Raw genomic sequence first — 19,404 nt, forward strand, 5'->3', positions numbered from 1 at the left:
AGAGAGAGAGAGAGAGAGAGAGAGAGAGAGAGAGAGAGAGAGAGAGAGAGACTTCTGAGGTCGCTAGATGCTGCTGCTTTGGCCGAGCTGGCTGTACATGAAAGGGCCATTTTAAAACGCTGGCTGAGATTATGACCACTGGAAACGGCTGTCTAAACAACGTGGGAAAATAAACGCTGCACTTTGTGTGAAACACGCTTTATTTTCTTTGCCAACTGAGGCACACCATGGTATCACAGCTTAATAGACCCATAATAAAGTGTAGATGCGTACAGCTTTCTTCGACACACACATTCACGCACGTGCAACTCGACACACACACACACACCACTTTATTTCTCCTTCCTTGATTACTGCATGCGATTCGCTCACGCTTGAATGAAACTCTAGCGAAATGGATTGAAACATTTTCTCATCAGCATCGCATTCTAGGAAATTCAACAGTCCCATTTACTCCAAAGGATACAAATGCACCAGTGGTAATTCATGGGGAAAATGCAAGGTACTGTTACAGATCTGWGTCTTTAAAAGAGATCAGGACAAACATACAGAGCAGTAGGCYAAATGGATAATAAACCTAAAAAGCGTGCCTATGCAGTCTAGCTATAAGCTAGAATGRGGGAAAAGAAAGAACGGGATTGCCTAGTGAGTTGAAGTCCTAGAAATAGCATTACTTCTATTCTAGAATGGTGCTGGTATAATAGTATATTTTYATTCTATAGTATTTTCCTTGTATTTCTATGGTTGACATCTGTGTGGTGGACTGAGGTCTGTGTGGAGACAGCATGGAGATACCTTTGACAGCTGTTTGGAGGATCTTTGACACTGGTGAGGGACTGGGGACCGAGGGGACCGCTGGGGACTCAGGTGCTGTCTCTACAGATTGGGGCTTATCAGCCATGTGCAGGGAGAGAGGGATCCCAGTGATGGCTGTCACCGCTCGTCACCCATCTCAATGTGCAAAACCACTATGGGGACCATCACTGGGATCCCTCTCTCCCATAGTGGTTTCACACATTGAGATGGGTGACGAGCGGAGACAGGCAGGCCTATAGAGCCAGCAGTCTCTGAATGGGAAACATGTGGGGTGGGGGGGTTGGGCGGTGTGTGTGTGTGTGTGTGTGTGGTGTGTGTGTGTGTGTTGGTGTGTGTGTGGTGTGTGTGTGTGTGTGTGTGTGTGTGTGTGTGTGTGTGTGTGTGTGTGTGTGTGTGTGTGTGTTGTGTGTGTGTGTGTGTGGTGTGTGTGTGTGTGTGTGCGTGCGTGTGTGCGTGCTTACGTTTGTGTGTGTAAACTCAGCAAAAAAAGAAGCATCCTCTCACTGGCAACTGCATTTATTTTCAGCAAACGTGTAAATATTTGTATGAACATGAGATTCAACAACTGAGACATAAATCGAACAAGTTCCACAGACATGTGACTAACAGAAATGGAATAATGGTCCCTGAACAAAGGGGGGGGGGGGGGTCAAAATCAAAAGTAACAGTCAGTATCTGGTGTGGCCACCAGCTGCATTAAGTACTGCAGTGCATCCTCCTCCTCATGGACTGCACCTAGATTGCAGTTCTTGCTGTGAGATGTTACCCCACTCTTCCACAAGCACCTGCAAGTTCCCGGTCATTTCTGGGGGGAATGGCCCTAGCCCTCACCTCCGATCCAACAGGTCCCAGACGTGCTCAATGGGATTGAGAGTCCGGGCTCCTCGCTGGCCATGGCAGAACACATGCCGAGAACTCACGCACAAAACGAGCAGTATGGCTGGTGGCCATTGTCCTTCGACGATAAACGTGAATCCGACCATCACCCCTGGTGAGACAAAACTGCGATTTGTCAGTGTAGAGTACTTTTGCCAGTCCTGTCTGGTCCAGCGATGGTGGGTTTATGCCCATAGGCGACGTTGTTGCCGGTGATGTCTGGTGAGGACCTGCCTTACAACAGGCCTACAAGCCCTCAGTCCAGCCTCTCTCAGCCTATTGCAGACAGTCAGTACTGATGGAGGGATTATGCGTTCCTGGTGTAACTCGGGAGTTGTTGTTGCCATCCTGTACCTGTCCGCAAGGTGTGATGTTCGGATGTACCAATCCTGTGCAGGTGTTGTTACACGTGGTCTGCCTCTGCGAGGACAATCAGCTGTCCATCCTGTCTCCCTGTAGCGCTGTCTTAGGCATCTCACAGTACGAACATTGCAATTTATTGCCCTGGTCACATCTGCAGTCTTCATGCCTCCTTGCAGCATGCCTAAGGCACGTTCATGCAGATGAGCAGGGACCCTGGGCATCTTTCTTTTGGTGTATTTCAGAGTCAGTAGAAAGGCCTCTTTAGTGTCCTACGTTTTCATAACCGTGACCTTAATTGCCTACCGTCTGTAAGCTGTTAGTGTTTAACGACCGTTCCACTGGTGCTTGTTCATTAATTGTTTATGGTTCATTGAACAAGCATGGGAAACAGTGTTTAAACCCTTTACAATGAAGATCTGTGACGTTATTTTGATTTTTACAAATTATCTTTGCAAGACACGGTCCTGAAAAAGGGACATTTCTTTTTTTGCTGAGTTTATGTGTTTGTATGTGTTTACGTTTCTGTGTGTTTGTGTGTGTGTGTGCCTCTCTCTCTTTGTGTCCGTCTTTCTCCCTCTCTCTTTCTCTTTCTGTGTGTGGATGGACAGGGGGTGTGGGTCCCTTGGCAATGATAAATGGGCCACTCATACGGTTTACCATATCCCGGGGTGTGTGTATGCTGTACATCTGCAGTTGCTGCCTGCATGAGMGCAATAGCCAGGCTCTAATGTAATGGTTGGCCCTGCATGATAATTGAATTTATGGACTCCCCAGGGATCTGTAGGGCAGTGATTTCTAGGGAATAGCATGAGGTTCGGTTTACACCATCCTCTGTATTTCAAAGATAAGTATTCTTTTAGCAAATGGCCGTGTTCAAGAATATAATCATATTTTATACTGCAATTTAAATATGGATATTATGGTAATTGTTATCTGCTCAACRTACCAAGAGCAGAGCTACTGCTAAGAACCTGCCAGAAATGAAATTGTTATTTAGAAAATCTATTATTTCAATGCAATTGGGCTAAAAGAGTAAAGGCACTTCAGGAACAAATGCTACATGACATGCTACTTTTTAAAGCATGTTGTTGTTGTTGTCATAATAGAAGGTAAGTACCTGTATTCTGCATTGTAGTGAACACACATTGTTAAGCCTACAGTTTGCCAGTCAGACAAATCCCCTTCTTACACTTCTTCTAGCAGAATCCAGGCTGGTCAATATACTGCCAGCCTGGCAGGCAGACAGGCAGACAGTAAACTGCATGTATTATTGATGAAGGAGGAGGAACCTGCATGGTGCTTTGTATCCCTGATGTTTGTGTTGCAGTACTGGGCCAAGGAGATATCCTCCAGACCTTTGATTCAGAGAGAGCCTGCCAGCATCATACTGAGGTGCACTGTGTAATGAAGAGATTATTGAGTGAGAGATGGACACACACACCCTCTCTCCTCACCCCATCAGCCATCCATCAGCCCTCCCCCCACACACACACACACATACACACTTATTCACTGATAACATTGCACAGACTGCAGCTTGTGCACAATGTGGCATTGCACAGACTGCAGCTGGTGCACAATGTGGCCTTGAGAGACGCAGTCGTCTCTAATTAATTTAAAATCTCCTCCGGATCATGGAGGGGTATCAGGGGGTTACGGAAGGTCTAGTAATTCACTACTGAGAACCCTTTCTGTCCCTTATGAATAAATGACAACACAATGCTGTAGATTTACACAGCCATGCTAGGACTGTGTCTAGTGCAACTGGGTTACTATAGCATGGAGCAATCAAGCCCAGTTACATATGCTGAATATTATGACAGAGACATGATTTGAAGTAATGATTCTATGTTTATACCATATGTATATATTTTGCTAATGATGGATCTTATGCATACACCCAGCTCCATATCCGTGCCTTGTTTCACAGGGGTTGGGTTAAATGCGGAAGACACATTTCAGTTGAGTGGCTGTCTCTTATACACATCTAGATGTGTATAAGAGACAGGCTCACAATGTGGCCTTGAGAGACGCAGTCGTCTCTAATTAATTTAAAATCTCCTCCGGATCATGGAGGGGTATCAGGGGGTTACGGAAGGTCTAGTAATTCACTACTGAGAACCCTTTCTGTCCCTTATGAATAAATGACAACACAATGCTGTAGATTTACACAGCCATGCTAGGACTGTGTCTAGTGCAACTGGGTTACTATAGCATGGAGCAATCAAGCCCAGTTACATATGCTGAATATTATGACAGAGACATGATTTGAAGTAATGATTCTATGTTTATACCATATGTATATATTTTGCTAATGATGGATCTTATGCATACACCCAGCTCCATATCCGTGCCTTGTTTCACAGGGGTTGGGTTAAATGCGGAAGACACATTTCGGTGGAATGCATTCAGTTGTGCAACTGACTAGGCAGTCCAATGTTTCACTTTTCACTGAACAATGCTGTAGTAATATTTGGATGAAATCACTAGCCTTGCGTATTTCCCCACCGTGACCTTCCCAGGTAATAGCATGATAATCCCATCGAGTTCAATGTTAATCCTGAATACCCAGCTACAATCCCTAGGCAGAGCCACTCGCTAAACCTTGATGAGTCAGCAGAATCATGAACCATCTCATCTGGCAGATTATATGACTGATAAGAGTAAAGGAGGAGACATTAAATGTGACAAAAGTACCCGGTACAGTATTATAAATGTTCTAGGATCAGTTTTTCCTTTTAGATCACAATTAATAAGATTATATGGACAAGTAGGACTTGATCCTAGACCAGCACTCCTACTCCGAGACACTTTGTGAATATGGGCCGTGACAGTTTTCTTAGGAAGAGATCGCCATCTACAGGACAGAGAGGGAAGAACATCAGTGAAGACAGTCTACTACCGTGCAAGCTAATCATAATCAGAGGTATATCCTTTTTTAGTCACTCGAGACATCAAAGTAAATGTTGCTTTAGAAAGAATGCTTATGCTAGKTTTTCTACTGATTGCCTGAACAGTTTTTCTCACATCGAGTTGATCCTCCTTTTGAAAAGACTGAATGTAGTCTAGCTGCAGCTAAATGTTAGTGGTTGGTTTTAGCACGTTAGAATATGCTTTCAATTATCAGGCTTGCTATCACTGGGCAAGGCCAATTGCCAAACGCATATAAAGTGTGTGGACAGCAAATACTTCAGCTGTGAAATACTGTAACGTCTCGCTAGGATTTTCTGGCAACGTACAGATATCTTAAAGTTGGATTTAACGGTTCTGGGCCTTGTTAAATGGCAGAAATTATACATTGAGCAAAAGCAGAAGACTGCTTTTAATATAAGGTAKGCTGTTATAAGTGTGTTGTTATTGAAGCTCTTGGCAAGGCTTAGTATGGAGACGTAGGTCATGCGTTCCAAATGGCACCCTATTCCCTATGTAGTGCACTACTTTTGACCACGGCCCTTAGGGAGATTATCGAGTAGTATGTAGGGAATAGGGTGCCATTTGGGGTTGAAACAGATTTTTTTTTATTGCATGGTTGTTGTGCCTGGGGTGTTTTTAAGTAGATGTGGTTAACAAAAGGCAGGGGCAATGGACAATTGTAGGRACGCAGGCCAAATCACTGAACAGTGTCATTTGCAATTATGTTTGAGGCAAATTTGACCTTTGTATATGGAGGTGATATTCACATACAGTAAACATYTTTAGGCAATTARTGTGGGTGTTTGAACAATCGGTCGACACATTTTTGATGTAAAGTAATTGAAGTTGCAATAAGTCCAGTACAATTGACCTTTCATTTTCTGATTTGAGATKTTTTTGTTTTTTGAACTGTGCCTGTGTTTAAACCTGTTTATGTTAGAGTTGGCTCATTTTATGATAGAAATCCCATCCCTTTTGTAAGAGCAAAGGTCTAGTTTCCAAAAAAGGTCACTAAACTTTCAAAAGCGATTACTTCAACTCATGTTCAGTTGTTCAACTCCGGTCTAACTAGTCGTGGTATTGGATCTCGTTTGGGTTTGGTCCCAGGTTGCAGCTAGGTCCAGCTCTAACTTGGCACCAGCCCTGCGACTGTGGGTTTATGTTCCTGTCGCGGCGTGTTATTTACGGCAGCCATTACGTGTGATGGAGAGGCTCCCTGGTGCGCCACATAATAGCCCTGGGTTTACGGTCGTGTTGAAGAACTGGGGGCGGTTTCAGTTGTGAATAGGGTTTAATGTGGTCTGCTCAACTGCTTCAGCGAATTAAAACCGTTGTTGGGAAGAACTTGGGCCAAGTCACAGAGTTAGAGTGAAACATGGTTATTTATTGGGTGGCTTCAACTCTAACACACTGGGCTCACAACTGAAGGAGCCAAGAGGTTTCCCCCCTCTTGGGAAAAAACGTTTTTGTCATTGTTTTGTATTTAATTTATTATATATTKCTTTGTCTGGAAATGGCCCTGGTTGTGGTGTTGCAGTAGCGTGGGACACTTTTTCCATTCAGTGTTACTCTGTCTTTCTCTTTTAGAGATKACGTTTTGTTCATTGTAGTCGTTTAGAAGGCACTCTTATCCAGAGCAACTTACATTCATCTTAAGACAACCATATATCTCAGTCAWAGTAAGTACATTTTTACTCAATAAAGCAGCTATTAGCAAAGTCAGTGCTAGTGGAGGGGGGTGGGGTGAAGTGCGAGTGTTAGGCACCTTTGGGGGGAGGAAGTGGTACGAGGAGGGGTGCTGTGGGATTATTTAAGATACTCTTTGAAGAAGTAGGGTTTCAAATGTAGTGTCAAGGAGTAGGGTAATAGTGACTATGTGTAGGTTATAGGGGTAGATTTGGTATTCACACTAACCATTAGTAGTGTCTAGGGGTAGGGTATAGGGGTTGATTTGATATTCACACTAACCATTAGTAGTGTCTAGGGGTAGGGTATAGGGGTTTATTTGATATTCACCCTAACCATTAGTAGTGTCTAGGGGTAGGGTATAGGGGTTGGTTTGATATTCACACTAACCATTAGTAGTGTCTAGAGGTAGGGTATAGGGGTTGATTTGATGTACAGTTATATAGGTAGTTTGATTTGAGAGTAATACAGAGTTGTTATATTAAGGCCTCCGTAGTATATATGGAGGTTTGAAATGTGTCATTCATGCGGTAAGGGCCCTGGTTTGTGCTACAGTCAGCTCCTTGGTTAGTTCCTCTCCTGTATGCTGCTTGAGCAATTGTGTTGTTCAATAGCCACTAGATGGCACTGCAGTACTTGTCTTGTGAAATTGTCCATCTTGGTTACCATGCAATGGACAACCTAATGAGCAAGATCTTGGTAGTGTTGCATATTTCAGAAATAACATAATAACGATGACTAAAGAACTTTGTTCATTGTTACTTTTTCAAATGAAMTCATGTTTTATGTGTGATAGCCACGAAAGGTCAATATTTTATACCTGTACATTTTTTAACAGAGGTGAAGGAAAGGCCATACTTTGTTTGCTCTAAGGCTTTATTCCTCATGGAGTGTTGAACTAGTTGACATTGGACAAGGTTGTTCACTCAATTACAGTGACTCAGCACTTTATATTTAATGGCCTACCAATGTATTTATTATTAAGCACCTTTTAGTCTTTCTATTCAGATGCAGTCTCTAACGGACCTTGTTCAGGACGACAGTACAGAGAACAGAAGTCAGGAGATGGGAGTCATGTGCTTTCACAAGACGTCCGTATAGTGAGACGTCCGCATAGTGAGACGTCCGCATAGTGAGACGTCCGTATAGTGAGACGTCCGTATAGTGAGACGTTCCCATAGTGAGACGTCCGTATAGTGAGACGTCCGTATAGTGAGACGCCCCCATAGTGAGACGCCCCCATAGTGAGACGTCCGCATAGTGAGACGTCCGTATAGTGAGACGTCCGTATAGTGAGACGTCCCCATAGTGAGACGTCCGTATAGTGAGACGTCCGTATAGTGATACGTCCGCATAGTGAGATGTCCGCATAGTGAGACGTCCGCATAGTGAGACGTCCGCATAGTGAGACGTCCACATAGTGAGACGTCCGCATAGTGAGACGTCCGCATAGTGAGACGTCCGCATAGTGAGACGTCCGCATAGTGAGACGTCCGCATAGTGAGACGTCCGTATAGTGAGACGTCCCCATAGTGAGACGTCCGCATAGTGAGACGTCCGCATAGTGAGACGTCCGCATAGTGAGACGTCCGTATAGTGAGATGTCCATATATATTGAGACGTCCGCATAGTGAGACGTCCGTATAGTGAGACGTCCATATATAGTGAGACATCCATATATATTGAGACGTCCACATATTGAGACGTCCATATATTGAGACGTCCACATATTGAGACGTCCACATATATTGAGACGTCCACATAGTGAGACGTCCATATATTTTGAGATGTCCACATAGTGAGACGTCCATATAGTGAGACGTCCATATATATTGAGACGTCCACATAGTGAGACGTCCATATATTTTGAGATGTCCACATAGTGAGACGTCCATATAGTGAGACGTCCATATAGTGAGACGTCCATATAGTGAGACGTCCATATAATACATTATTAAGACATCCATATATATATAGTCAACTTCCCATGGCCTTGTAGTCTATGTTGAAGCATCCACTACAATGTTCAATGTGAATCACACACGTGATGAAATGTGCATTACAGCCTCTGTTGTAGGACAGCCATAGTCAGCTACCCATGGCCTTGGTGGCTATTTGCTGTGTAGGAGGCAGGTAGAGTAGCGTTTGGACCAGTAACCGAAAAGTTGCTGGTTAGAATCCCTGAGCCAACAAGGTGAAAAGAATCTACCATTCTGCCCTTGAGCAAGGCAGTTAACCCCCAACAACAAACGCTCCGGGCGCCGATGATGTCGATTTTAAGGCAGCCCCCACACCTCTCTGAGTCAGAGGGGTTGGGTTAAATGCGGAAGACACATTTTGGTTGAATGCATTCAGCTGTGCAACTGACTAGGTATCCCCTTTTCTTTCCTTCCTTTCGAGGCATCCCCTATAGCCTTCACTATGAATGAGATATATCATGTAATGTCCATGAAACATACTATAAAGAACGGTTATCAGTATCTGCATTATTCGAGACACGATTTTCCTTTGCTATGATCACAGCCCCTAATATTGTACTGTATGTTATAGTGTTCAAGTGAAGAGGAAATTCAGCCACTCTTGGCGGACATGAGAAGGATACGTCCTATTTCCTCTTCACTTCAGTTTGCTCCTCAATTCATGCACGTTAGTTGGAGAGCGAGGTAGTGGCAGTGTTCCTTTCACTTTGTACCGTTATTGTGTTCAACACAGTGTCAAGGCCACTCTTTTTTTTTTTTTTACCAGAAGTAAACAACCTGATCTGTGGGATTCGTGGGATTCGCAATAAGCGTATTACACCCTAGACAGAGGGAGGTGGTTGAGTGGTTAAACCTACTGTGCGGCTAAGAGGCTTACCCAGCATGCAGTGATCAATAGTTACATCTGTCACTTACTGTAACTCATTTCGCCATATGAAGACAGATTATAGGGAAGTTGGTGCACTAATTTTCTCCATTATCATGTTTTCAGTTTTACAGTATCTTCAAGTGAAAAGCCCGAACTCAGTTTAAGTTTAGAAGTACAGCAGGCAGTGTTTGGCCCCACAAAACTTTACCACAGAACCCCAACATTATCTTTGACTTGAAACTTCTTCCCTGAGACGGTCAGACAGGAAGGCAGGCAGGCCGCACAGCCTTTGAAGTGTAGAATCAGAACCGAGGACAGTTTTTTCTTTGGAGTAACTTCTGAGGCTTCAGGACATAGTGTATGTTCCAATTAGGATCATATATAAAAAATAAAAAAAATGGATGTTCAGAAGCTTTTCTGCTTTTAGAGACTCTATAGCAAAAGTTGATCATCTTTCAGCAGTGAGCCTGCAGGGGAGTCTTTCAAAACCACGTTTAGTAAAGACAAATCCAGCGTTAGTGCAGTTTTTTTCCACTGTGATTCTGACAGCAGGGTTTAAGTGAGTGTACAAAACAGTAAGGACACCTGCTCTTTCCATGACATAGACTGCCCAAGATAATCCAGTTGAAAGCTATGATCCCTTATTGATGTCACTTGTTAAATCCACTTCAGTAGGTGTAGGTGAAGGGGAGGAGAAAGGTTAAAGGAGGATTTTTAAGCCTTGGTACAATTGAGACATGGATTGTGTATCAGGGTTAGGTCAGCAGGGTTCAAGATTTGACTTATTACCACAGCTGCAATAGGATTGCTGGTTGCCTTACACTTGTGCTTTTGAATCAACATCTTTGTTTTATTACAGCGCAGGGTGCTGCATTACACTGGGTATCCATTTTGTGCCATGGCAACTGGGATGGCTTTAGGAGCTCTAGTTAGAGCTTTAGTTACATGGTATGGTTCTCCTGAACTGTAGAATTACAAATGCACTGCTGAAATAGATATTATGACATAGATATTATGACATAGATATTATGAAATGGATATTATGAAAAAGACATGTAGATACTCAGACTTTAGTCTATGTTTCTGGTGGATTTTCTATGTCTCTACCTGTGTTGGCTGGCAACAACACCTATTAAAACCAGCAGCTAACCTGACTCTGTCCTTCTCCCCACAGCGACAAAAGCTGATTCATGTGCTAGAGGAAGAGCGACACCTGCGATTGGACAGTGAGAAGCGGCTTCGGGAGGTGACGGACGAGTCGGAGCTGGGCCGAGCGCAGATGGTTTCGCTACAGCAACACTTCTCCAGGTAACACGCAGCCCCTATGCACGCACGCGCGCGCGCACACACAGTCTTGCGCAGCTAACCTTGTGGGGACATACAATTCAGTCCCATTCAAAATCCTATTTTCCCTAACCCCTAAACCTAACCTTAACCCTAACCTGTACCCTTACCTTAACCCTAACCCAAAAACCTAACCATAACCCTAAACCAAACCCTAGTACCTAATCCTAACCCAAAACCTAATTCTAACCCCAACACTACCCCAACACTACCTCTAACCTTAACCCTAAACCCCCTAAAAACTATTGACCTGGTGGGGATTTTTCCGTTTACTATTCTTGTGGAGACGTCTGGTCCCACCCCCCCACACACACACACACACACACACACACACACACACACACACACACACACACACACACACACACACACACACACACACACACACACACACACACACACACACACACACACACCACACACACACACACACACACACACACACACCGCCGTCCCATGCGCCATGACAACAGACCAGTAGGCTCCACCAGCTTACTGTACCACGGTAGCATGACACCGGTCAGACACAACCTATATAGGCCCAGATACATTCTGTGCATGCTGCCATCAGATTGCACTGCTGTACCCAGTGACGTAATGCCAAAGACTTTAAATGCAACAGACTTTGCCACAGGTTTCAAACTAGGAGACAATTTTAATTTACACCCCCAAAAATTACACTGTCTTTGGTTCATTAGCTATCCATGTTTTAAATCTTTTGTGCCGAGAAATCTTTATTGCAGTCCATCTCTCYTCTTACCTTTCTCCACTTCATCGGAGAAGATAGACCTATCTCTTGGTGTATTACATCATCAGTCAACCTTGACTGTATTGAAAGACACATTTTTATCTCTCCAACATTTAAAACGAAGGAAGGATGAAGTCTTTGTCAGTTCTCTGACCGTGAAGAATGACTACTGCTTCGAGACTCCATTTCCCCCTTACTATATGGTCATTTTCTTCTTACTACAGGCTCATTGAGGTGTGACAGTATGTAAAAGAATTCACTACTCAGCACCACTCAGCTCGGAACTGATGTCATAATTAGGAGATAGTCATTCAATGCACTGCCTTACGAGAATAACCCGTGAATTTTTATAATGAGCGCTTATCTTCCCATTTTAAATTGGGTGAGAAAATCTGTCATATTAAAAAAGTCTGACTTTTGTAACTGAAGTTAGTTGTCTGGAGTTCGTTGCGCAGAATGACCTCTAAACGTGGTGGGTCATTGTTGTCATGTAGTGTTTAACTATGGGGTTAGTCCAGCTATGGTACAAGTCCAGCTATGGTACAAGTCCAGCTATGGTATTAGTGTTTCTTCTCTAAGTTTTGCAGGTAGCCTAGTGGTTAGAGCGTTGGACTAGTAACCGAAAGGTTGCAAAATCAAATCCCCGAGCTCACAAGGTAAAAATCTGTCGTTCTGCCCCTGAACAAGGCAGTTAACCCACTGTTCCTAGGACATCATTGAAAATAAGAATTTGTTCTTAACTGACTTGCCTAGTTAAATAAAGGTCAAATTTTTAAAAATCAAATAAATTAGTATTGTAAGAAATCTGATGTTCTTAAGACCGCAAACTGCTCTCCAAAGGGTGTTTGTGGGCCAGTGGTTACTGTCGCTGCCCTTGGTCAAGGCGACTGGAGTTCAAGCGTCCCCCAAATCGCAACAGTGATGTCAGAAGTGGGATTCGAACCCATGCCTCCAAGGAATGTCAGATATGTTACAGTGTAGTGGCTATTGTGGCAACTCACCCGCTTCACTCAACCGCATTCACAACAGCCTTGATGGCTAACACACTGCAATGCACATCAATTAAACATGAATTAACTTAGAACCCAATAATTCTATATGGTGTCAAACTTAATGGACTAGTAGTTGTTAAACAATCAGCATGCGACATTGTCATTCCAGCCCACGAGCTCAACATACCCATACCCCACAACTCTGTATCATGTTCAGCCTTGGCATCCTGTCACCATATATCTATATGCGTATCCATCAACATATTCATTCTGTTGCGGAATTACTTTATCCATGTGGGCGTACAGTATGGATTAGATTTTGCAGTCAGCACAGACAACACAGCTCAGACTTGCTATTTTGTGTCTGTATAGTAGCTAGCTGTTCCCCCCCCATATGGAATAATGCCTGAGGAATCGGGCACAGATCATTCAACACAGAGATCTAATAAAAGTCAGTGAGCGGGGGAGACATCGTATCATGTTTACATAAGTGCMTGTCTCCAGTCTTTGTCCCTATTCATATCGCCCTTCCCTGACTGCCTCAGTTATGTCTGCCATCAGTCTGATCCCCAATCAGTGTCTGACTCAACCAGCCATAGCCTTATTATGTGTTCTGTCACATCATCCAGACTCTAGGCTGATCTCAGATCTGTTTATATTCTGGGCTATCGCTGGCGTGGACCAATGAATCAGCTGATAGCGTTAGCATAACGACACCCGATGTCCCAGAGCCCGAATAAGCGAGGCAGGCTAGACTGGGTGTGCATGTGTGTGTGTAGGGGGGAAATATATTAGGCTTATCTGTGATTGGGTCCTGCTCTAGTCCCTTTGTGACAGATGCTTCCGTCGCCGGGTGGTTGCCTCTCTCCAGACGGATTGTTCTTATTGGCTGTGACTCCTGTGGATGACTGCATGCCTCCTCGGCCCCTAGACTGTGGAAGAACAATGTAGACGGGGATTCCATTATGTCCTTATAATGCTCAGCGAAAAGAGACCTTCCCACCACACTGAACACTATAGGAGATGAAGTGCTTGGCATTGCTCAACTGTTGTAATTCTCCCTGTATTGCTCATTGTCAGTGGTGGTGGATGGCAGTAATTTCAACAGGCATTGCTAGAAATGGGTTTCTTTGTCATTGTATTGCTCTTGTTTCTGTACCTTTCAGCTATTAAAGGAGGTTTCCCTGCAGTGACAGGACATAGAGGAGATAAACGGGTTTAGAGAGACTCAGTGGCTTGTTGAATACATAATRTTTGTTTTTGTATGTTGGAGTGTCTGACTGCGTCGGTGGGTGTGGGTGCGTGTTTGTGTGTGTGTGCGTGTGTGTTTATTGCGTACAGGTGTCATATATGCATGATTGCGTACATGTGTGTGCGTTGTGTGTGTGTTTGTTGTGTGTGTTTGTGTGTGTGTGTGTGTGTGTGTGTGTGTGTGTGTGTGTGTGTGTGTGTGTGTGTGTGTGTGTGTGTGTGTGTGTTGTGTGTGTGTGTGTGGTGTGTGTGTGTGTTGTGTGTGTGTGTGGTGTGTGTGTGTGTTGTGTGTGTGTGTGATTTGCATGTATCCCTGCATGTGTGTACCTGGCCTCTCATTGGATTATCATGTTTACATGAGAGCCAGTAATGTGTGGTGGTGGTCGTAGTGGCAGATGGGACATCTGTGTGGTCACTTTAATTATGAGCTTACCAGCCAGCAAACCAGTCAGTCAGCAGACTGCTCACACTGTCTTCAGCCTGAACCTTTGACCCACTTGATAATGCCAGCTCTGCACTCTTAAGTCATTGACACACACACACATTGTGTGTAGTGCTTAGTTAAGGATGATTGAGCATATTGTGCCATCCAAAAGGGGCATTATTTCATTACTATATTGTTACCTGCATTATTACTTGCAATCCCACTAAAATCCGATTCTCCAGTGAAATAACCTTCCATTGTACCTGTTTCTTTGGTTGTCAAGGATAGAACCTATGTGTCCTGCATAMATCTAGGCAACACATATTCTACATCCCAAATGGCACCCTATTCCCTACATAATGCACTACTTTTGACTAGAGCCCTATGGTCCCTGCTTGAAAGTAGTGAACTATATAGGGAATTTGGGATGCAGACATAGCCTACCATTCATTTATCATCAGAAGAGAATAGCCTCATCCCATGAATGTGTACTCATAGATAATATCCAGGAATTATGGAGGTTGACATCTAATCGCTTAGGGTGTTTTCACACTTGGCACCTTTGAGACAATTTTTTCCGATTTTATGTGTGCAGTTTGAACACTCCAAAGGAAATCAGACCCCTCAAAAGTGCCCCTGAAGCAAACCTGAACTGAGACCATCTCGAGAGGTGGTCTGAGTTTGGTTCTCTTGAATTCCACTGGCTGGTTCCCTTTTTTAGGGCAGTGTGAACACAAAGCTCCCCAGGTTCGCTTCTCATTATTCTGACACCACACACTAGACTACTGCAACACCGTTTCCTCTGACATAAGAGGAAAGATGATGATGTGTAGGTTCGCAGAAAAAAACGTGCTGTTTTTGGATATTGATTAGCGATGCACAGACATTACAACATTTGTGTGGAGTTTTGTACTGACACAATGTTCAGAGCATTTTTTTTGCAATATGTTGTATAAAGGCTGAGAGCCTTGTAAACTGTTATTCAATTATGGGGTTTGAATAGTGTAGGAAGGCAACAACATATTTGGTGAATCAATGCTAGCTCTTAAAGGGGCATTGGGTGTACAATTTTCAATTACAGCATTATTTCATCTGCAGTTATTATTCTGCTATTTATTCTGTTATCAATAATATATTAATGTTAATATTATCTTCTGATCATTATTATTATGACTCATATTTTAAATAAATGCAGTCTATTAGCTTCCAAAATGTGAGTAGGCATATCTAGCTGTCTGATAACATGTTCGGATGGAATGGCTTCTCCAGCAATTTGTAAAAACCCAGAATGCATTAGGTGAATGTTGGAAAAAATACGAGTTCTTTTCTAAACATAACAATGTTAATTCATAGAGGACTCAGAATAGGTGAAGTGAATTGGCWAAATAGTTGAGTCCTCATTCAAAGGCAAGGGCAGTGGGAATAGAAAGAGAACTGAGTTCTCTTTGCAATTTCTTTTACCGCAGAGTTCACTTTAAAGAGAACTGAGATCGGTTCTTTTAAAGAGGGCTGTATGTGAAAACAGCCTTAAACTGACTGGAATCTTTTTGGCCCATGGCAACAATTAATTTGAGTATCTTTAATGAAGTCACCTTGAATGATGATAGTGCATTGAAATAAGGTTAGAGTAGAACCTCTAACTTTCAGTCATGAAACATCTTATAAAAGACTACTCCAAATAGGATTAAGATAAAATACCACAAACACATATCAATATTTTGGTAAAACWTTTATAGCCTGCAGGAWTAATGCTTTATAATATGTTATGAGCCTTTATGGGCCTGTCTTAAAGGGCTTATAATATGTTATGTCTGTCTATATGTAACAGAACCATATTTTTCCAGTCGAACYTCCTTAACATAATATGACACCATTTTTTGTGAAGTTATTAGAGTCTGTTTTAGTTTTGCCTTTCCACAGCCTGGTCTCATAGACTAGACATAACATAGTAAATGTGAATTCGGGATACTCAAATTAGTATGATATGTTATGTTTGGTATGGTTAGTTAAGACAAAAACGAAAGTAGGGTGGTTGGTCGAGGTGGATGGACAGACGTATAATGTGAATGTCTAGTAAACCAAACGTTTAGAGTGCATATCTCATCACGGACAACTTTWGCATTTTATCTAATATCCAACTTTTCAACTACTTGCTACTTTACAGCTACTTAGCATGTTAGCTAGCCCTTCCCCTAACCTTAACCCTAAACCTAACTCCTAAACTTAACCCTAACCCCTAGCCTAGCTAACGTTAGAATACGTAATATATCATTTGTTTTGCAAATTCGGGAAATATATTGTAMGTTTTGAAAATTCATAATATAAAATACAAATAGTAATTCGTAACATATCATGGACATCCACAAATTAATACATACCATATGAAACATAACATATCATACTAAATGGAGTGTCCCAGATATACCTACAGAATAMTACGAAATGCTCTGAGACCAGGTTGCTTTCCAATCTCCTGTTTTGGAAGACCAAGGTGTTCTGTGATGATATGAGAGAGTTATGTTAATGAGCTCCTTGTCATATCTGTAGCACCTCGCTGTCTCCCTCCTTCCTTCTCTCTGATCAGGGAATAGAGAAAACACACACATCAGAGAATGCCTAAGAGGGAAGCCAGACGAACCCCAGGGAAGCACAGCTTCTTACTAGCCCCAGCGGGGATGTGTGTTTGCTTCCTGATGTGCCTCGGTGCTTTCTTTTCGGGAGGTGAATGTAAGGGCAGGAACCTGATCAAAACAATCATTCAGTAGTGGGTCGTCTGGCTTTCTTCTCCGTTTTGTACACAAAAAGACGTCATAGTCTCGGTTCCCAGTTTTGTGGTTTCCTTTGTGTTCATGTCTGTCCTCAGATCAGCAGGTCTGCATTCCTTAAGGGACTGGTCACTCACACACTCGAACCCCACCAACACACACACACNGTTTTGAAAATTCATAATATAAAATACAAATAGTAATTCGTAACATATCATGGACATCCACAAATTAATACATACCATATGAAACATAACATATCATACTAAATGGAGTGTCCCAGATATACCTACAGAATACTACGAAATGCTCTGAGACCAGGTTGCTTTCCAATCTCCTGTTTTGGAAGACCAAGGTGTTCTGTGATGATATGAGAGAGTTATGTTAATGAGCTCCTTGTCATATCTGTAGCACCTCGCTGTCTCCCTCCTTCCTTCTCTCTGATCAGGGAATAGAGAAAACACACACATCAGAGAATGCCTAAGAGGGAAGCCAGACGAACCCCAGGGAAGCACAGCTTCTTACTAGCCCCAGCGGGGATGTGTGTTTGCTTCCTGATGTGCCTCGGTGCTTTCTTTTCGGGAGGTGAATGTAAGGGCAGGAACCTGATCAAAACAATCATTCAGTAGTGGGTCGTCTGGCTTTCTTCTCCGTTTTGTACACAAAAAGACGTCATAGTCTCGGTTCCCAGTTTTGTGGTTTCCTTTGTGTTCATGTCTGTCCTCAGATCAGCAGGTCTGCATTCCTTAAGGGACTGGTCACTCACACACTCGAACCCCACCAACACACACACACACCCTCCCCCATCCCCTATCCAGCTGAGCATTAAAGGGGAGGAGACCCCAGCAGGAAGGTCACATGGTCGGCCCCTGACTTGGGTCAGCCCTCAGGGAGCTAGCTTCCAGATTGGTCGTCATTAAAACTCAGGGATTAGTAGAAGACTTAGAGCCCACACAGCCCACCCTGTAGGCTATTTACACACACAGGGGCCAGACACTGTAGAGAGAGGACAGAGGACAACGGGAGACCAACTAACAGGAGCCCTCTCAACTTCTCGAGGGCTGAGGTTTGACAAGTTAGTAGGACAGGAGCAGAGTTACATAGACAAGTAGCGGAAGATGGAGGTGAAAGAAGGTGGCCGTATGGACTTTACTAGAAGTTGACCAGACTGGACTGGATTTTAAGGAGAGCCTGAGTCACATCACCCTCAGCTGTCTAGCCCTCCTCCACCCCTCCCTCCTCCCTACAGTCAGACAGGATGTCCTGTGGACAGGCAGAGACCGGGGGACCCGGGGGCCACTGGGCCACCCCCATCAAAGGCTTCCACTTAGGTTTGGCCTGAAGATGAGAGAARCAGTTTTCAGGTAATGAAAGATCCAGGCTCGCTCTGCTTCTCACTGTCTYTATTTGTCTTCAACACTTGTCTACTGTACTCTGGAATACTCGGTAGCATGCTGGAGAACTCTTAAACCTGCATACTAAAGCCTATGTGTTGTGTATAAGGTCATGGCCCCCTGCAATAATATGCTGGCTAATCAATGGCCTAACTCCAAGACACTGACTTACGCTCTCCTTCTTGACTTTGAATCAGTTTAGTCTCCACAAGTTGTGTTCCTTGTCAGGACATGGGAGACATATGGACTACAGGCTTGTGAGTATTAATAACAACAGCAGATCTGTTGTGGGACTGCAAAGTCTATGGCTGTGAGTGGAACAGCAAAGTCTGATGGCTGTGAGTGGAACTGCAAGTGTAGCTGATGGCTGTGAGTGGAACAGCAACGTCTGATGGCTGTGAGTGGAACGAAAGTCTGATGCTGTGATGGAACAGACTAGCTTCAAGAATATAATGCTTTTTTTCCTCAAGACCACAGTGTGCGGGGTGTGGACAGGCCACAAATCAACTCCGCGTGCTCGTGTACCGAGGGGCGCCTGTTTGAAATCTTCAATGAACACTTTGGGCTGGTATTGAGTGTTGGATTAGCCTAGAAAGGGATTGGATTTCTGAAATGAGTGCACACAGCAAGCAACCAGGGCTCACTGGGAATCAGGGGAATGTGTGTGTTAGCTAGCTAGCTGTGGGCGGGTGATAACTCGTCGTACAGCCTGTGGGGCCAGAACGTGCTAACGAACGTAAGGGTAGCACATGTCCTGGTCTGTAGTGTTTGTACAGCCTGACCTATGGTCTCTCTCTTACTTCCCTCTCTCAGACGTGGTAATGTGGGGGCCAGTTCAGCAGTCTGAACAGGCTGAACTCTCCAAAAACGAGTCTGGACTTGAAGTTCCAACTCATTTGCCTGTTTTGCATCACCTACACCCCCACCGATCAGTAGCGTGGCAGACAGAATCTCCAAGAGTTTGTAAATTAGACAAGGTCATGAT

General features: G+C 43.7%; 1 protein-coding gene across 4 annotated transcripts in view; it reads left to right on the forward strand.

The window, feature by feature from the left end:
• The window catches only part of LOC111953363 (nck-associated protein 5), a 106,244-nt gene that overhangs the window by 22,788 nt on the left and 64,052 nt on the right, over positions 1-19,404 (forward strand). For 3 of the 4 annotated variants that reach the window (XM_070435551.1, XM_070435550.1, XM_023972589.2), the window contains exon 2: positions 10,676-10,809. In XM_070435551.1, the coding sequence (XP_070291652.1) occupies positions 10,676-10,809 (134 nt within the window). Of the gene's footprint in view, positions 1-10,675; positions 10,810-18,001; positions 18,390-19,404 lie in introns of those variants that run through there. The other variant, XM_070435549.1, reaches the window with a different exon arrangement.

This window comes from Salvelinus sp. IW2-2015, linkage group LG27 (assembly GCF_002910315.2).
Source record: "Salvelinus sp. IW2-2015 linkage group LG27, ASM291031v2, whole genome shotgun sequence".
Taxonomy (NCBI): Eukaryota; Metazoa; Chordata; class Actinopteri; order Salmoniformes; family Salmonidae; genus Salvelinus; species Salvelinus sp. IW2-2015.